This window comes from Pygoscelis adeliae, unplaced genomic scaffold (genome assembly GCF_000699105.1).
Source record: "Pygoscelis adeliae isolate BGI_AS28 unplaced genomic scaffold, ASM69910v1 Scaffold413, whole genome shotgun sequence".
In the NCBI taxonomy this organism is placed as follows: Eukaryota; Metazoa; Chordata; class Aves; order Sphenisciformes; family Spheniscidae; genus Pygoscelis; species Pygoscelis adeliae.
The window spans coordinates 1,728,304-1,745,779 of NW_008824403.1; the positions used below are offsets into that span (position 1 = coordinate 1,728,304).

Here is a 17,476-nt window from a genome sequence, read left to right on the forward strand (position 1 = left end):
GCTGCGGGCGCGAGGCGCGACCCGCTGCGGCGGAGCCCCCTCTCCCGGGTGCACCGCTGGGGACGGCCGGCGTGTGCTCTGGGAGGGCGGGAGGGCTACAGGTGTGCCGCCAAAGTTACTTGGCGGTATGGGTTATCCCCCTTTAGCTGCCGTTTACGAAATGTGTATGCAGCTGGCAGGAGTTAATGGGCAAAAATGGACTAAATAACGGCGTTGGCACCGATACCGTCGGAGTCCCAGGCACGGACCAGCTCCTGTTGTGCTGCCTACTGTAAAAATACACAGCTGGAGACGTTCCTTGCTCCAGGAAGCTGGTTAGCCTAATTCGATGACAAGAGGTCATGGGATAGGCAGGGGAACACAGATACCTTACAGACGTTACCGGCCCACACAACGAGCAACACGCGGAGCGCTGGCATCCACCCGTTGCTGGTTTTTTTCCTGCAGCCATCCGGGCAAAGAACAGCATGAGAAAGAGAGGAAGGGCTTATTTGAAGGAGGATAAAGAAATAGCTTTGCTGTGGTTAACAGAGGACATAAGGACATCATGGGAGAAAGCATGAAAAGCCTTGCTTATTTGAAAATTTAAGAAATGGTCTGTATAGGCTAACGTCGTGGATCGATCAGAATCATGGAAGCTACTTTCCCAAAACCGGCGTGGAAATGGTAATGAGGTGCATTCAAAGGCAATAGAAACAGCTTGCTTTTTTGCGTGGTAGCAAAGAGGAAACAGAGCGTAGAAATGGGTGACTTGGATAGAAACATGTGTGAGGTAAATGACCTTTGCAGCATATTACAGATGCCCATTAAAGAGAAAATGTGTATTAAAACTGGTGAATTTAGGGGAACTCAAATACTTGTACGGAGGGGGAACGTTACTTATTTCTCAATCAGATCGATGATGAACCAGAACCTCAGACCTGAAACACTTCAAACTCTCTATGTACATGCATATGAGAGGCAGAGAGAGACTTGAAAGTTCAAAGCAAATCCTGCTGATGTGATTTTTTTGATCCAAGTTTGCATCTCCGTTTATACTTTTTTTCATTTAGACGCAACTAAAAATGTACAAGAGCTTATCCCAGGTACCTAAAAAGAATCTCCTGGGCAAGTCTTGCAAATTAGAAGTCTAAAAATCAGGACTAGATTTGGCTGTGGCAAAGTCCTAATCTTAAAGAAAACTTACACTGCAACGAATCTAACCCAGATCTAGAAAAGGCCTCCTCTATCTCTCTCCTCCCCCCCCCCAATACTCCCATGTTTTGTACTTAGATTTGCACGAGGAGTTTCTCTTCCTCCCACAGCTATGTACTGCGAAATTGTTCACATACCTCATTGAGGAAAACAGAATATACATTTAGTGCTAACTGACACGCATTTCCCATTTCCTCCTTTCTAGCTGTATTTTCATACTTTCAGAGTTTTGGCACTAACTGGTACCAGTTCATATATTTTGAAATGAAAGCATGCTAAGAAGGAACATTGGCAGAAGCCTCCATCATCTGGCCTCATCAGTTTTCACTGTTTACAACAGCAATAAATGTAGTCTAAAGGGGCCATAGTCCTGTTGATGTCAGAGGAATATATATACAGAAGGAGAGGAAGAACAGCCTAAATTTAGCTAGCAGAAAGGAGACATCTGCAGCAGTTAGTCTGGTTTTGCTAACTGTCAAAAAAAGTATTATTACAAAGCAAAAGAAAATTTTTTGCAATTAAAGGAACCACCATAAAGAAACTACTTTTTCATAAACAGGATTTGATGTTTCCAAGGCTTTTTTATTTTAAATAAGAGATAATCCTATTACATACGGTCATTGTGCTGGGGATAGAGAAATAATCCCACATATAACACCCTGAGACAGCATTTCTCACTTGTTACTAATGCTCCAGGAAAAAAAAAGAAAACATCAAAGAAGAGGTCAGGATGACGGATCAGCAAGCCAGGAAGCAATTAGGTAAGCCTTATTGTACCTCAGAGAGTGGTGTTGGTTCCTGGCACTTCTGTTTCAGTTCTAGGAGTATATTTGTTGATTGAAAGTGGTTGAACCAGAAAGCACAGTATTAAACTTCAGTATATAAAGTGGTTTTGAAATTCCAGCACATATAGAAAATATCCCATGAACGGAAAATGGCATTTTTACTAGCACATTGCAGTAAGAGTCAGTGTTGCAAAACTGTCATGTATTACACATCGTCTTTTTTGGGCTCCAGTTTTCAGGAAATTGTGTAGTTCCCTTGGAGGTGGGGGAAAACTGGGTATGAACCAGAGCATCGTTTGTGCCACAGCTTAAGCAGGATCATTTAAATCAAACCATTATAGGCAGTATACAGAAAAGATTGTACTTAAATTGACCACTGGTGTGGTCAGCATACAAGTCAGCATTATGCTGCACTCAACAGGTCCTGGCTGTGCTCCAGAATGACCCTTGGCGTAGGAACTCCAGAGCAATTATACCAAGCGGCAGCATGTCGCCATGGTAGGCCCCTTGGCCCCAGAAGCGGCTGAGGATCTGACTGACAGTGCCCTCTCCCTGCCTTCAGATCTCACTGTTAAAATCCCTTCCTTTGTGACCGCTGCCAGCAGCCTGCGTGGGACCCTCGGTCTGGGACCGTACCTCTGGTAGGGACAGGCGGCTTGCTGCAACGCGTGGATGGCTCTGCCCGTTCAAGGAGATGGTCCTTAGGGGGGGGGTGCGATATGGGAGCAGGCAGCTGTTGACAGCAAGGAGGCCAGCACAGCGCAAGCGCGTTGCTCCGATGTGGAGAAACTCCCGTAACAGCCACCTGATCCTAGCCCATGCCATTCGTGCACACAGGGAAAAGCAGGCCCTGTGCGAGAGGCTAATAGAGACAACGCTTTCCCATTTTGAGAAACTACATCAGGGCTTGTTGGCAGCTGCCTGCTCTGAAAATGATCACAGTAGTGACCCCTGCCAGGGATTTGTACCTGATCGTATACCAGCTCCCACCTCCTCGGGAAGGCCAGCTGCCAGATGCCACTTTGAAAACAGCTCTTTATGCTCTAGAAACGTCACCTGTACGGCTCCCCACCGCAGGGAACGTGAACGCTGTCAGGCTCTTGCGTCTTGCAGCAGTCACGCTTTGGCCACAGGCAGAGCAACGTGCCATGGAGGGGTCTGACTTCATGCCAGCTACCTGGTGGACCCCTTGAGTCCCACTGGACCAAGTTGACAACCACGTGGACTGCTCAAAATGGCAATATAAGCAGATGTGTTGTAGCTGGCACCCCACTCAGTAACTGGAGAGGTACGACGAACTCAGAGCAGGAGACTTCAAGAAACATTCACTAGATCCACACATAACACACCAATCAACACAGCAACAACCATTTGAAAACCAGGACAAAAAGGACAGTGGACATCACCACATTGCAAGAATTTACAGTTACCAGTATGGCCAAGAAAATACAACAGTAATGAGCTCAGACAAAGTCCGTTACAGCAGAAGGTGGGTTAGACTAACTCAGTAAATACTGGTACATGTATTCATATTCATTTCAAGTTGGACACTGGTGTATAAGGTGGCATATTGCTAGAATCAATAACATTAACTTTAGGAAAAAGAATTGCTGCCTGTTGAAGACTAATGACTAAAACTCAAGAGTTTTTTATATTTGGCTTACTAATAAAAGAAAACACAATAACAAGAAAATTAATCCTTTCTATCTTATGTTTCTCATCTGTTCAATGCCCAAAGTCACCATATAGTATAGCAGTCACCGTATAGCATACAGAGCAGATGATTTCCCTTTTTCATACAGAACTGGGAACTGTTACTCATAAAAGGATCTCTGACAGCTGCAGAAAAGCTTTCACTTCACTTCCCCTGCAAACTCAATGCAATGCTTCACAGCTAACTGGGGAAGCAATGAAACTAATGAAGCCTAATTTCTCCTGGCTAATAAGGAATGAAGCCTGAGTGAAGTTAGCTTGTTCATTATGCCTCCGCTCATCTGGGTTCTCTGATATCATGTGCCGCAGCCTTACCTTCCAGGAGCTGTCTTTTCAGGAGAGTGCCTTTTCTTTATCATCTGTAATTTTGTGGGTTATAAGAGATGCAAACAACTTCTTACAGAAGCATTCTGCATGGCATGGTAGCACATGTCTTTTTTCTGCAAGAGCTACTACATATAGCTAATTTTTATGAGGCTACTAAAGATTAAAGCTACTCTTTTCATTATATTGTGCAGTTCTTGTGTCACACAACCCAATGAGTCGCGTGTCTGTCATATATACTGTTAACAGTCAAAATACCAGCTCACTCTTTTCTATCATCTTTGTTCTTGTGGGTAAAATAAGTTGCTGCCTATCACGCACAGAAGGATCCAATCTTATTCCTGTTGTTAAAATCAAAGTTTTATTAAAAATCACAGTTTAGCTTATTTAATTAAGCCTACTCAATAGAATTCTTATGGGATCATCTTACGCATCTCTGATTGTTAGATTCTAATCTTTCTTACACAGAGAAGACAGTTTCCCCAGTAATACAAGCTTCATATTTTTAATTTGCGAAATCTATATCCAGTGTTTGTCCTCATAACTGAAACTTGTCTTAGATTAATTCGATCTGGATCAGAATACAAGGATGCCTTTATTCTTAGGGTTAGAGCGTCCAGCTGAGTATGACTAGTAGATGAACGTGTTCCTGTTTACAGGGAGAGTAAGAGAGAACTGAATTTTTTTTTTTAGATTAAAAAAAAGACTTTTTTTTTTTCCTATCATCATGCAGTTTGTGTGCTCTGAGGTTGTTTGAGCTCTTGTTCAATTAGGGATTGTATGCCATGTGTATAAAGTCATCTCATCTTTCTTTTGCTCTTGTAATAAGGTATATCTATTCAGTTTGGGACGGTTCACAATCCTACAAAAGAGTGAGTTTTGTTATTCCAGCAACCTCAGGAACTAGAGTATTATAGGAAATGATATGTGACTTCTATTTCATTATTTAGAATATTTTGTTTAAATATATTTACCTAATGTACAGAACAGTGTAACTGGAATTTCTATAAACAAAGTTTGGTGCCTGGCTGCTAATGCTCCAATGCCTTCTGGAAGGCTGCAAAACATCAAAACCAAATATTAATTACAACCATTAACAATTACTGCCAATGTGACATGCATCAACCTAGATCATCTTCCTCCACACTTTCTATAATCGGGGCTGCGTTATATAATATCAGCTTAACAGCTTCTTAGTTGACTTCCTGATGTAAAGATAAACATCATTATATAACCTGCCTATTTTAACTTTCCCAGTCAAATTAAGCAGAGAGGTCGGTGTATTGTACGGAACGAGTTTGTCTGTGTGAAAACCCGACCCCAGAAGTAAACCCTCAAAGAGCGGGTTAGATGCTCTTCAGCAGTGTTCTCCTGTGAGGAGTGCAGCGGTTGCTTTGGGGTTTGCCTGGTGAAATGCCGACAGGTGTGTTTAGAAAGTTAATTTGGGAATTTTTCTATGATCAAGTGTTTCCCGATTAAAACAAAATCTATTCAAAATAAATTTAACTCTTCACATCATATGAACATATAACAAATCCCCCCTAAATAGCAAGGTTATCTAATTCAGACAAAACAGAAGAAAGTGCTATTAAACCTCACTGTGGAATTCAGACACAGGGTATGCAAAGTAGCACCTTCCCCCAGAAAGCGCAGAAGCCCTTTTTACTCTAGTGCTTTTTCCTTATTTCTGTGGCACAGTCCACAGCATGCCTTGAAGCGGAGCCGCTAGCCATGGCTCTGTTTACTCAGTGCTAATTTTCAGGCAGCTGCTTTCTGGAGGAGCTACCTCAGCCAGAGTCCTTGCACTGTCCTAGCATCAGCTCAGACATCTATACGAGCCTAACCATCCCTGGATACAGTAAATGGGGTGTGCCTGAACCACACGATCCAGTAGCACACAGCAAAATGACATCACATCATATCACATCAAGATACCTTTGTTTTCCCAACCCAAACAATGTAGCATTTGTAGCAGAGAGCATGGGATTGTGCCCAGCCTTATGCCTCTTACACAAGGGTGAGATCTATGTACATCTGCTGCCACCACATTGTCCATCACATGCACCTGAAGAAACAAATAGTCTTTGTATTTTGGGATTACAGGTACACATAACTAGACTAGGTGAGTGAAAAAACTAGAAAGGGAGTTTGGCAGTGATTTTTATAGGAATCAAAATCATACTTGTCAGAAAGTACCTTCTTTTAACAGCTAAGAATCACTCTCCAAATAAACAAAGTTCTTTTGCAAGGTTATTAAGACGTTCTCATTCGCACCAGACACCAAGTATTTCCAAACACTGCAGGAACACTCTGAGCATGTGGAGCTCTTATAGTAACCCCCCTCTCTCTCCTGGGATGACAGACAGCTTGTTTAAAATTCGCTCCTCCTATGCTAACACCTACCTTTTGAGTTCATCAGATAATTGGAGAAATACATATTTCTAAGCTGTTAGCAATAGCACAGACAGCAGACTGCTGGTTTGCTCTTCACAAACCGTAGCTTCTCCTGTAGCACTCTGCCTGCTACTAGCTATAGGCTATGCTGTGGGTATCCAAGTCACAAGCTTCCCCTCTCCTGCCTCCCCTCACTCCCTGCTGCTCAAGATTGTAGAAGTTTTCTGCAAAGAGATCAGTTGAGAGGAGGAGTTACTGGAGCCAGCGCACTCAGCTGGCCCTCAGGGCTACCGCTGGTGGTGAGCAGGTAATTGAATTATCAGGCACACCTTCCCTTTAATGGCTTTTCTTCCTCCTTGTTTGTGTAGAAGCTTTGGGAGGATAAAGGTGAGTATGTTCCACAGCTCTGTGAAGGAAAAGAGCAGCGCTAAAAAGGAATACAGCTAGAGAATTCAAGAAAAGTTTTGTCTTGTTTGGAATTCTATGAATAATTTACATTGTAGGAGGGAGAGGCTGCTAATGACTGAAGCTGAGAGGCAAGTTCTCAAGTGTACCAGTGAACAACTGCAGAGCTGGAGCAACTCTGGATGAGCAGTGAAGAAACCTGGGAAACTGTGTCCAGCTGTGCAGGGATCTACTGATGAAGAGGACCTAGGGGCTGCAGAAATTGTCCACAGTTAATGCATCCTACCCTTCACTCCAGGTGAAGTGAGCATTCAGTGGTGCTGAGCTCCCATTAACGGTGAGCATCCTGCAGTGCACACACAACTTTTCTGTTCTATTTTCTTATGTGTTTAGGTGTAGAAAGTCCTTGTAAACATGCTCAGTTTCCAAGAAAGGACTTTGCAGAGAGCCCTCGTGGGTTTTGTAAAAACCACCCTTTAAATCCTAGTGGTATTGTGTCTACTCTTACTGAATATAAAAGAGGTTGTCAGAGTCCAAAGGAACCTGTTACTGATTCACATGCAGATTCCAGTTTGTCCTTTCCGTAAATCCTCTGTGATACACACTCATTTAAGCTTTATAACTTGCATATCACTTATCTTGCCCCAATTCCCTGATCAAACACCATTGCAAGTTGAGGTCAATGGAAATTTTAACAGTTGATGGTAAGGTCCCAAGGAGCTTATATTAGACTCTCAGAATCAGAACTACTTCTGAACACGCTGACTTAAGTGTTTTGCTGGTGTTGGCAAAGGCTTGCATGGACAGCTAACTTCTCCAGCTGGGTCCAAGGATCGAGCTATACGCTCCAGAAAGCTACAGGGAAGCTGGCTGCAATAATCAAACATACACACTCAGAGACAACAAGTACTGTAAGGCTATTTACTACTGATATTCCAGTGCTTCTATTCCTTCCATTTGCTTTTTGTCCTCAAAATACAGCATTTTTGGAAATAATATATCAATCTTTCTTATTTTCAGATTTTCATTACAGGCGAAAAAGAAAATCTTCCACTAACCATGACTGTGGTTTTTGCAAGGTAAAAAGTGGTATCACCAGAGGCCGTACCACATTCCTTTGCAGATCTACACTATTGCAACAGCAGAGTGTGTTGAGTAACTAGTTTGTCCGATACCAAGACTGACTCATAAGGGCAAAAAAAGTTGGAAGACAGGTGTATGCTTGCCGTTCTTGTCCCATTTCCTTGATAATTTAGAAATGTGGAAGAAGAAAACATTAACTCGGTGATGTGCAGGCCCCTCTTCTGGAATGATTTACATTCATGTGTTTGCTTAATGCCGAAAGCAGCAAAGTTCCTTTATTTATTTTTGGTTGCAGAGACCATGTGGACTAGGACTTAAAGGTAAAATATTTTCCCTTTTCTTTCATCAGTAAATATTTTACACTCTGCAGAGACAGACTTATAGAAGAAGCATGGGGTGACATGAAGAGCTACAGCAAAAGAAATGCTGTGAAGTTGAATAGTGTAGAGATCAAAGTCATACCAGGCAGGAGGGAGAGGCAAGAAATGCGGGTATTCAACACAGGATGACTCTGTTGAATCTCCCTTACTGAGGTGTGACCATGAAAGGGGAAGATGACTGATGCAGGGTTCAGGAGAGAGATTTTCAGCAGGTAGGGTCATCCTGATGGCCCTGCACAAAACACTAGTGAGACCTTACCTAGAGTAATATATAACCATGGCCATCTGGTTATCACCATTCAGCTAAGGTGAATTTGCACTAGAAGGTGGCAGAGGAGGGCTTCTGGGATGATGACCGGAGTGGAGAGCCTCAGAGGATACCCTAAGGTCAGCAGGGCTATTGAGGAAAAAGAACAAGGCTCCCCCAGAAAGCAGAAGGCTTCCTGGGATGAGAACAGTGAGGTTTGGAGCTGCTTCCTAACTAGAAGAGTGCAGACAAGTCACTGAGCTGGTTTGAAGGTGGGACTTGATGAAGCCACACATCACGGTGTCCTTTCAATTCCATGTCCTACAGGCTTGGTGTCTTTTTACCTCGGATACTCAAAGATTGCACCATGTATTTAAAAAGAAAAGTACATTTCACGGCCAGATTCGGGCTGCATCTGCATTGAAATTGCTCTGTATTGAGGGGAAACAGGGTACAAAGATGTAGATTTTGGTTTTGCTTTATTCCAGTAAATTCTCTCTCACACACGCATAGTTTCTCTTGTGCCTTCATTCTTGACATTTCTGGGGCCCTCTAGTAGGTGGTCTGGACAGTGTGGTAAGGTACAGCAGCTTCAAGGTAGCAAGCTGCTGAAAGCCGGGAGTCCTGAGGACTATTCTGATAGCTGAGGACATCTCTAGCACAGCAAAGCACTAGGTATGCTCCTCTACTGTAAGGTGAACGGGAGGGGACAGACCAAAACCTGTGCTAGTTTTGCATTGGTTTGTTGTTGGTTTTTTTTTTTTTTTTACTGCTTTATACTTAATCATATCAAGGAAGGGACAAAAACCAGCTAGTGAGGGAGAGTGGTATTCCTCCCATCAAAGCTGCATGGAATTTACGTTTTTGCTCTAGAATTGCTATGAACTTCCAGGCCTGTGCACTAAGGGTAGACTTGAGAGAAGAGCTCAGTCCACCATCGTTGGTCTGGATTCAAGGGCTCCTACTTTCCTAATCAGAAACAGCTCAGTATTCTCATGCAGATGCAGAGCGTGCCTCACATTTCAGAAACTCACTAAGGAGTTACTCAATTATTAATTAAAATCTCATTTGATTATGATTCTATCACATGCTGGAGGAAGCATCCAGTTTCATTGCGAACAGTTAATTTAGACTCTCTGAAGATGTTCTGTCATTTAAAACAAAACCAGCAATCCAAAGCAAGAAAACTGTATCATTATTTATGGCATTACATTACAATTCAGATGGGATTAACTAACTCTGTTTCTAATCTTTTTAACAATATAATATGATGAAACATGCTGGCTGTGTTAATTATTGTTTGTTAAGGCTATTTATGCAGGGTACATCTTCGGCATAGTTCCAGTGAATTTCTGATGCGTCTTTGCCTCTGCAGATTTCATTTTTCTCTGCTTTGGCTTAATGTAACTAAAAATGATAATTTTGTGGGTAGTCCCTGCACAGTGAGCCACATGCTCATATTTATATCAGAAACAGCTCATACCTTCAAGGAATTAGCAACTGAAGTGTGCTAATTTCTATCTGTGGCTGGAATTAACTACTAGATACCCATTGTGTCTGTTTTTTATATAGGCCCACAGAACCACAAGCATCAAAGGGACATTGCATGAGAATAAAGCGGCCCCCTCAGATCTCGCTTGCTTGATTCCTTATGTGGACTTCATCTGAGTTTCTGCAGTTAGTCAGGAAGCGTTGGATTCTGCTGCTACCCTGCTCCACGCTGCCCCAGTGTACACGGCACTGTGCTCTCCATGTCGGGCCACGGCATCTTGCTGGCCGCAGTTGTACCAGCGAGGGGACCGAAGGAGACTCGGCCAACTTTCAGCCCTTATTGACTCACGGTGCTTCAGAAATTTTACTACCCATGCAGCAAGTGCTAGTAAGTAAACTATGTGGTCTAGCCCCAGTAAGTTTAAATTAACATTTCCACACAATATAAACCCTTGCTGCTTTTTATATTTTCACGGCAAGTGATTTCTATAAACTCTTTGGATGGATGGAAAGTACTTTTGAAAATGTGGAAAACATATAAAACTCCTCCAAATACCCTGCAGATTTTAACAGCCCACACATGGACCAACTCCGTTTCACCGCTGGTGCCCACAATGGAAAGCAGACTGCTGGCCCCAGGCAGCCGGAGTCAAATCCCTCACAACAGTGTCACTATTAAAGCCGGGGAAATCACTCCACAATCACCACAGTCAGAATGAAATCATCAGCCTCGTACCACGACAGTTTCAGCGATGTTATATATTGAAAGCAGAACACAGCTTTTTATTTTACAGACCCCTAAAAGCTTTTTAATGTCTGTGCAGACCTGGGGAGTCACTTTTAGATTCATTAAACAATAGGCTTAATTTCTTGGTTCACTTTTACAATACCCTTAAAAGCAGCCCATCCTACAGACATCCACAGACCATTTGAGGAAAACCACTCAGCTAGGAGGAAAGATGAGGTGGCGTGTGGGAAGTGCAAAGAAGTGCCTGCTAGTTTGTGTTGATGGAGCAGCACATGCTAGCAGGGATCTGGGGCGCCCAGCCTTATCATGCGTGTACCAGGCTTGCTGCTCCTGCTCCTGGTGGCCTTCTCACCCTGGAAGGCTGCAGGGGGGAACATCACCTTTCCCTAGGAGTTATTGGGAGGCTCAGCTGGGGACCAAGTTCCCTTGACCAGCTGAGATCACTTAAGCTTTCTCAGCTTGAACCAGAGACAGCTTCAGAAATGCCCCTCAGGAATGGGAACAGCCAGGGTGCTGGGGAGAAAGCTGCCCAGTAAGTGCAAGGCACTCTCTTACAGAGAGCTGCCCCTGGGGCTGACAGGAGAGCAAGGCCCCTCGGGGACCGCCAGAAGGCTTCCTGGAACACGGGCACTCCACCACAGCATTTATTTTGCTGTAAGTGGTCATTGACTCTGCCAGAAACAACCTGTAAACTTTCTTCTTCTTACTAAGGAGCTACATTATGCGGACTCAGATCTGTTACGCTGATCCCTCCAACAGCGCTGGTGGAACAACTCCTCCTAAAAGCAACCACTTGGCTAACTTCTGTTGCTCGTGCAAAAGCATACATTCAGACAGGGTATTTCATCTCTATTTACACTTCAACTTCTTATTCCTCTTCTTATTGGCTAGCATGCTATTGCCAGTATTTCAAGAAGCTCTATATTCGGTGGTGATGTACCATTTGCAGGCAGAACGGTTCCCCTGGCGGTGCTGTATCAGGGGCTCAGCACGCCAGCACCCCCTGCACCCTTTGTGTCAAAGCAGTTTCAGTGAAGCTTTTTCTTTAAGATCTCCTGTCACTTCGTGCACCCATGGTCCTTATAGATATTTGGATGTAGTATACCTTGCAGTTCACTGAAATAATATTAGAACCGATTTTTTAAAATCAATAAAATGCCTTTAAAGTTTTTGAAGGACTCTGTATTGCCGTTCCTGAACTCAGTAGTCTCCCAGGACAGATGCTGTGCAGGCAGCCAAAATAAAGGTTTCTTCAAGCTCTTTTACAAAGCACTTGAATATTGCCATGGAAGGATGCAAACATTTCCTCTTTGGTATCTCAGATAAGATTGCTGATAAGAAATACCAAAACTGCCTACCCTCATTACATCTGCCCTCTGGGAAATGGGCTGAAACAAACTTATTCCAGAGCAGCCATCAGACTGTAAGTCCTTTCAGTCACTACCAATTAACAATATTGTTTGATTAAACACTATATAGCAAGTTATCCAGGTTTACTAGCACACTTTTTCAAAGTATCTGTGGGTTTGTTTGGGTTTTTTTAATTCCAGAGTGAGTTTTTTGAAACAGTACCAATCTGAATGGAGGGTGGGAGGGGTCTAAATTAGCAATGGTTTTGTGTGCCCTTGTGCGGCTTGCCAGGTCAGACACTTCACAACAGTACAGTAACACTAGGAAAGTCCCTGCCTCCGCTGAGCAACGTTTTGGGCAGATGAGTAAAGTAACATATTCTTTCATGGTGGGGGAAGCAGCTAGAGTGTTTGCCCTAATGAATATTTCTGGCAATTTTACTATGCTAAGTTACAGCAAGAAGTTCTCTACAATCTCACATTGCTTCTTCCAGCTCTTCAAAATGCTTACATGTGGCCTCTGTCACTTTTTCTGGCTGTATTAGACCACAGAATTATCATTAGCTTGGGGTACACTTACGAGGGGATATAGATATTTTTAATGTAAACAGCCAACTCATGTGCTCCGCAGCAGAACAGTGTATCTACACATTCCTTCCCCTTAAACTGGTTGTGAGATTTTTCTGCTTAACACCTAACACTGCTAGCATTTGGGGTACGGCTGCAAAAATAGCTCCATTTCTGGCAGGCTCGTTACATCATTCATAGCTGGTGCAGCAAACCTCGGGGCTACTGTTCTTAATTTGGGCTATAATGCATATCCAGCGCTGGCCCTTTGTAGAGGAAGATGGAAGAGCTCTCTTTTCTCTACTTTCATCAGCAAAAAGCAACAGGCGGTTTACAGGTTGCCTATGCTGTGCTGAGGAGCCAAAATTACCACGTAATGAGGCTGATAAAGGGCAGATAGACTTGTCTGAGGCTGGAGTCCGTGCAGCTGAGGAGCTGACGGCATGAAGATAGACATCCGCCCCTCTGCCCCGCGGGCCCGGGTCAGTCCCCAGGATGTGCTAGAGCAGTCAGGGTGTGCTCCATCCGTACCAGGCCTTAGCGCAGCGAAGCAGCAGCAAAGGCTCCGGGCTGCCCACACCCTACTGAAGGCAGCGCAGCAGCTACCTTTGGACACAGAAACCCACCGAGCAAGGGTCATTCCAGAGCAGTGAGAAAAGGCTGAAGTGACCGGAGTTGAATCTGACCCTGTTCATGGTTTTTTTGTGTTGGACTTTCTGTTCCTAAAGCCCCCCCGTACTTTCAAAAGGCTCTCGCTTTACCAGTTTGATCCCACAGCCCGAGACAGCTGCAGTCAGTGCTCTGCAATCATCTAGATTTGCTTTTCTTCAAAATAGGAAGTGCCCATTGCATTTCCACCCATGAAACTAAAAGCAGAATAGGAAAAACCATACATATGCAAATGGTTATGCGTAACTGCCTGAAGTTCTTAAGAGATTGCATGGAAAATAGATGTGGAAATTTCACAGATTTTCAGCATGACTCAGGGGGCATCCAAACAGTAAATGTGACTCATGGACTGCGTAGGCATGTACAGGTATGTGGGTAGGCTTCTGGAAGCCATATGGTTTCCTGCAGGAGCTGAATATCAGCACAAGCGGTGGTGGTGGGGAGAAGAAATGTGACGTTTTATCACATAACAAGCTACTTAAGCACTGCCTGTCCAAGAATTGCTAATGGAGAGGAGCCTGGCAAGGGCTTGCTTCCATCAGCACTGCAGAATAACACAGCTCCTCTAAAGAATGGGATCTATTCACAGGAAACTCTTTGGAGCACAATGAAATTTAAGGGGTGAGAGGCAATTATATTCCAAAATAATTTGATTTTGTTGAAACTGGTCTTTGAAGAACTCTCTATAGGAGGCCAGTCTGGCTGAAATGGGACATCATGTGGGACCCTGGCAATATTTGGGCTTTGTGAAAGCAGCTGGAAGCAACTTCATCTGAACTCTAATAGTGTTTAAAAATGAACAGCCAAGCTCGGATCCAGAGCAAGACACCTATCCCACAGAGCCAAAGGAGTTTTACCTGCTTAGCCCTGTCTAAATGTGTTGTGAGATACTGTAATTAAATATTCAGGTGAACTTCTCCAGTCACAGAACGGGCATGCTGCGGTTGTCAGTTCCTGGCACTGGACAGCGCACAGATCCACCATCCGCTGAGGACGAGGGAAGCCTGAAAAGCTGCTACACCGCCAGGGAATTCAATACCTCACCCCCCACCCCCAAGAACCATGAGAATTTACAAGGTTGTGTTCCCTCGGGGGAAGAAACAAGGAGGTAAAAGAGGGACATGGATTTTGTGACTTTACATGAGTAGCATGAGCCAAGGCAGACACTATCAGTCAAAGGGGAGCTACACATGATCAATATACACTGCCCCTTCATATTTGACAGCTGCAGCCTGTCATTTATTTCCTGCAAGACAGAAGTAAATCGAAGGAAAAGAGTGGATGTTTTTCCCCCCATTATTCTTCCTACAGCAAGTTCCTTCCCCACTCCAAAGCCCATAAAGAAACTGAAAAGGAGGAGGTAAATAACAGTTACAGGTTATGGGACTCAAACGGAGATTTTTTTAGTTAAAAGTCAGTATCAATGCAACATAGCATCTGGTGGACATGGTGCATTTGCTCCTGCAGCTTCAGTCTGAAGTCTCACACAAGCAGGAGACAGGTGAGGAAATCAGAATGGATTCGTGTTTCTTTTGTCAGCCAAAGGTACCTGAGGACAGGAGGCTTGCATCCTGCTTTGGGTTTGGATCTCATGGGTGCTGGGTGTCTGGAGATGGGACTGACTGATCTTACCCATGCTCACAGCAAACCTGGTCTGCTGCAGAGCTGGGGTAACGCTTCCTTTGCACAGTGCAGGTGTTACTCAGAGTCCCTCTCCAAAGAAAATTTCCACCAAAAATGGGGACTGTTTTGCCTGAAAGCATCAAAATCCTGGAGAAAGCCTGTGTAGTGGGATGCGAATCTCCTTTTGAGATCTGTACTTAAAGACAGAATTACTCTGGGGCGTTTGACCTAGGGCATGTCCTGTGGTCTGTGGCTTTCACAGTGATGGAAAACCTGTTCTCACCACAGTGGAGACATCCACAGATAGCATAGATAGAGTTACTCTGCTTTTGGGGTAGGTGAGAATTTTGCTCATAAATACTTGTAGATGAGGTAATACCCTTCTGTCAGTGCTGCTTTTACATTATAGCAGATTCAATAAAGGAAAAGAGACAAAGACAACCATCTTGATCTAACAATACATGAGAAAAACTAGAATGACAGAAATAAAACACTAGTCTCCAAGCTGTCAGAACATCTGTGCTGATATGGGAACAGGCAGGAAGACAGCAGAGGGAGAGCAGGTTACAAAAACAGTGATCAGCCATGAAAGTTTACTTCCAAAAGCCATTTGAAGAGTATGGACACTGAACAGTGAGCCCCATGTTCAGAAGCGGATTAGGGTGCTCATCCATCATCTCCTGTTGGCCTCTACAGGAACAATGTTATCTGCTTTCAAGCATATTGATGGTACAATTTTAGCTAGAGTCTTTGGGTGCAGTGCTGCTCCATCTTTTAGTTAGTGGATGTAGATAATATGGATTAGAGAGTCTCTTTCAGCTCCCTGGACAACAATGACAGTTCAACACCTTGAAATCTTGGGACACTTAAGGTAAAAATGGAAATATATTCTCACCTTCCGGAAATCTGCCAGATCTGCTTGGACAGGACCTATCTCCCAGTGGTGGGCAGGGAGGGATGAGGGCAGTACTTATCTGCAGGAGTACTTCTGATGTGGGAGAGACACGCTGGAGCTACCCCCACTTCCATGCATGCAAGCACCCCTTGCCATGGGTACCAGAATGAATGCCCTGCCCCAAAACGGACTGCCTCCTGGCTGCCCTTCTCAGGCACGTCACAGATGTCCTCAGTCATCCACCAGCTGAGCCTGTTTATATCCAGGACACTTCAGGCACACCAGCAAAAATGAAGCAGGCAATTACCAGCAATGTGTGAAGTGAGTACAAACTCCTGTGCAAGGTCCTACATCCAGTTCTCTTGTGGCTGAGGCACTTCATGTTTCATTCTTGACTTAGCAAGATCAAGTCTTTACAAATAAATGAAGCACTACTAAATAGACAAGCCCTGTAAGTCTTACGTAGCTTTTAGATGCTAATCTTTCCCCAGAATCAATGATTTAATTAATTTTAATTTAACATAATAAAGATGTCTCTGTAAGAGCTTGAACGTAACTGATCATGAAGTAAACATAACTTAATTATATCTCACTGATATTGCAATTATCTGCACAAGCAGCTGGCTGGGCAGCTGGGTCCCTGCCATCAACAGAGGGGCAGAGCACCGATCCTTAGGGAATGTGCCATCCCTGGAGCGGGGAACAAGCCTGACAAGCTCCTTCAACGCAGGGGGTAGAGACCTCCTTGATCCAATGTGGAGCTAATGGAGGGGTTCCTTTTCCAGGAAGGGCAGGATTGGAGGGGCAGAAGGGATGTCAAACCTTTTTAAAAGGAGACTCAACACAAGTTTAGGAGGTCCCTGGATGGAGGCTCAGGTCCAGGGTGTATTTCTAGGTGCTCTTTCCATCACGATGAAAAGTGAGAGAAATGCCAGGTTAGGGTGGAAAGTCAGTGGGCATGCTGGGATCCTCCCTGTGGGATCTGCGGGGAGTTCAGGCTTGCCTGCACCTTGCTGCTACCGGGAGCATCCCCGGTAGCATCGGTGGGGGTAGGTCAGGCTGGCATGGGAGTGGTGGGAGCCAAGTCCACATGCAAAGGTGGCAGGGCACAGAGCAGGTTTCTGTGGGACTCCATTAACTCTGGGCTATTCCCTTCTGCACTTCCAAGTGGTGACTTCGGCTTGGGGGACAGTGCCCTACAGAAACCTCGAGCCCTGCTTCTGTACGGAAAAAAGCTGAGAGAGCATGTGAGTGTGTGCAAGGCATTGGCAGCTACGGCTTTCTGCACTGTGAAAAGGATCAGGAGAGCCTGTGATGTGGGCTGAAGATTTCTCTTGCAACCTCTGTGGCACATTAATTGTCATTGATTACAAACCCAGTGCAATCTTGTTAATTTGCAACACAGAACAACAGCCATTTAAGAGAGCAGCCCTGCATCCAGCTCCTCCAGCACAAAATTCTGATGTTATTTAACAGCATAGTATGAGGCTGTTTAGGAAACAAATAGCATGTAGATCTGTTAAGGGTCAAAAGGATTGAAAAGCAGATAATAGGTACCTGAAGGTGAGGTGTTACAGGAACACCCCATTACCATTACTTCTTTTGCAGT

General features: G+C 44.2%; 1 protein-coding gene across 1 annotated transcript in view; it reads right to left on the reverse strand.

The window, feature by feature from the left end:
* Positions 1-2,804, reverse strand: part of DLG1 (discs, large homolog 1 (Drosophila)) — a 177,238-nt gene extending 174,434 nt beyond the window's left edge. Inside the window, exon 1 of the mRNA XM_009320409.1 lies at positions 2,616-2,804. Coding sequence (XP_009318684.1) covers positions 2,616-2,804 — 189 coding nt within the window. The remainder of the gene's footprint in view (positions 1-2,615) is intronic.
* Positions 2,805-17,476: the final 14,672 nt, after the last annotated feature.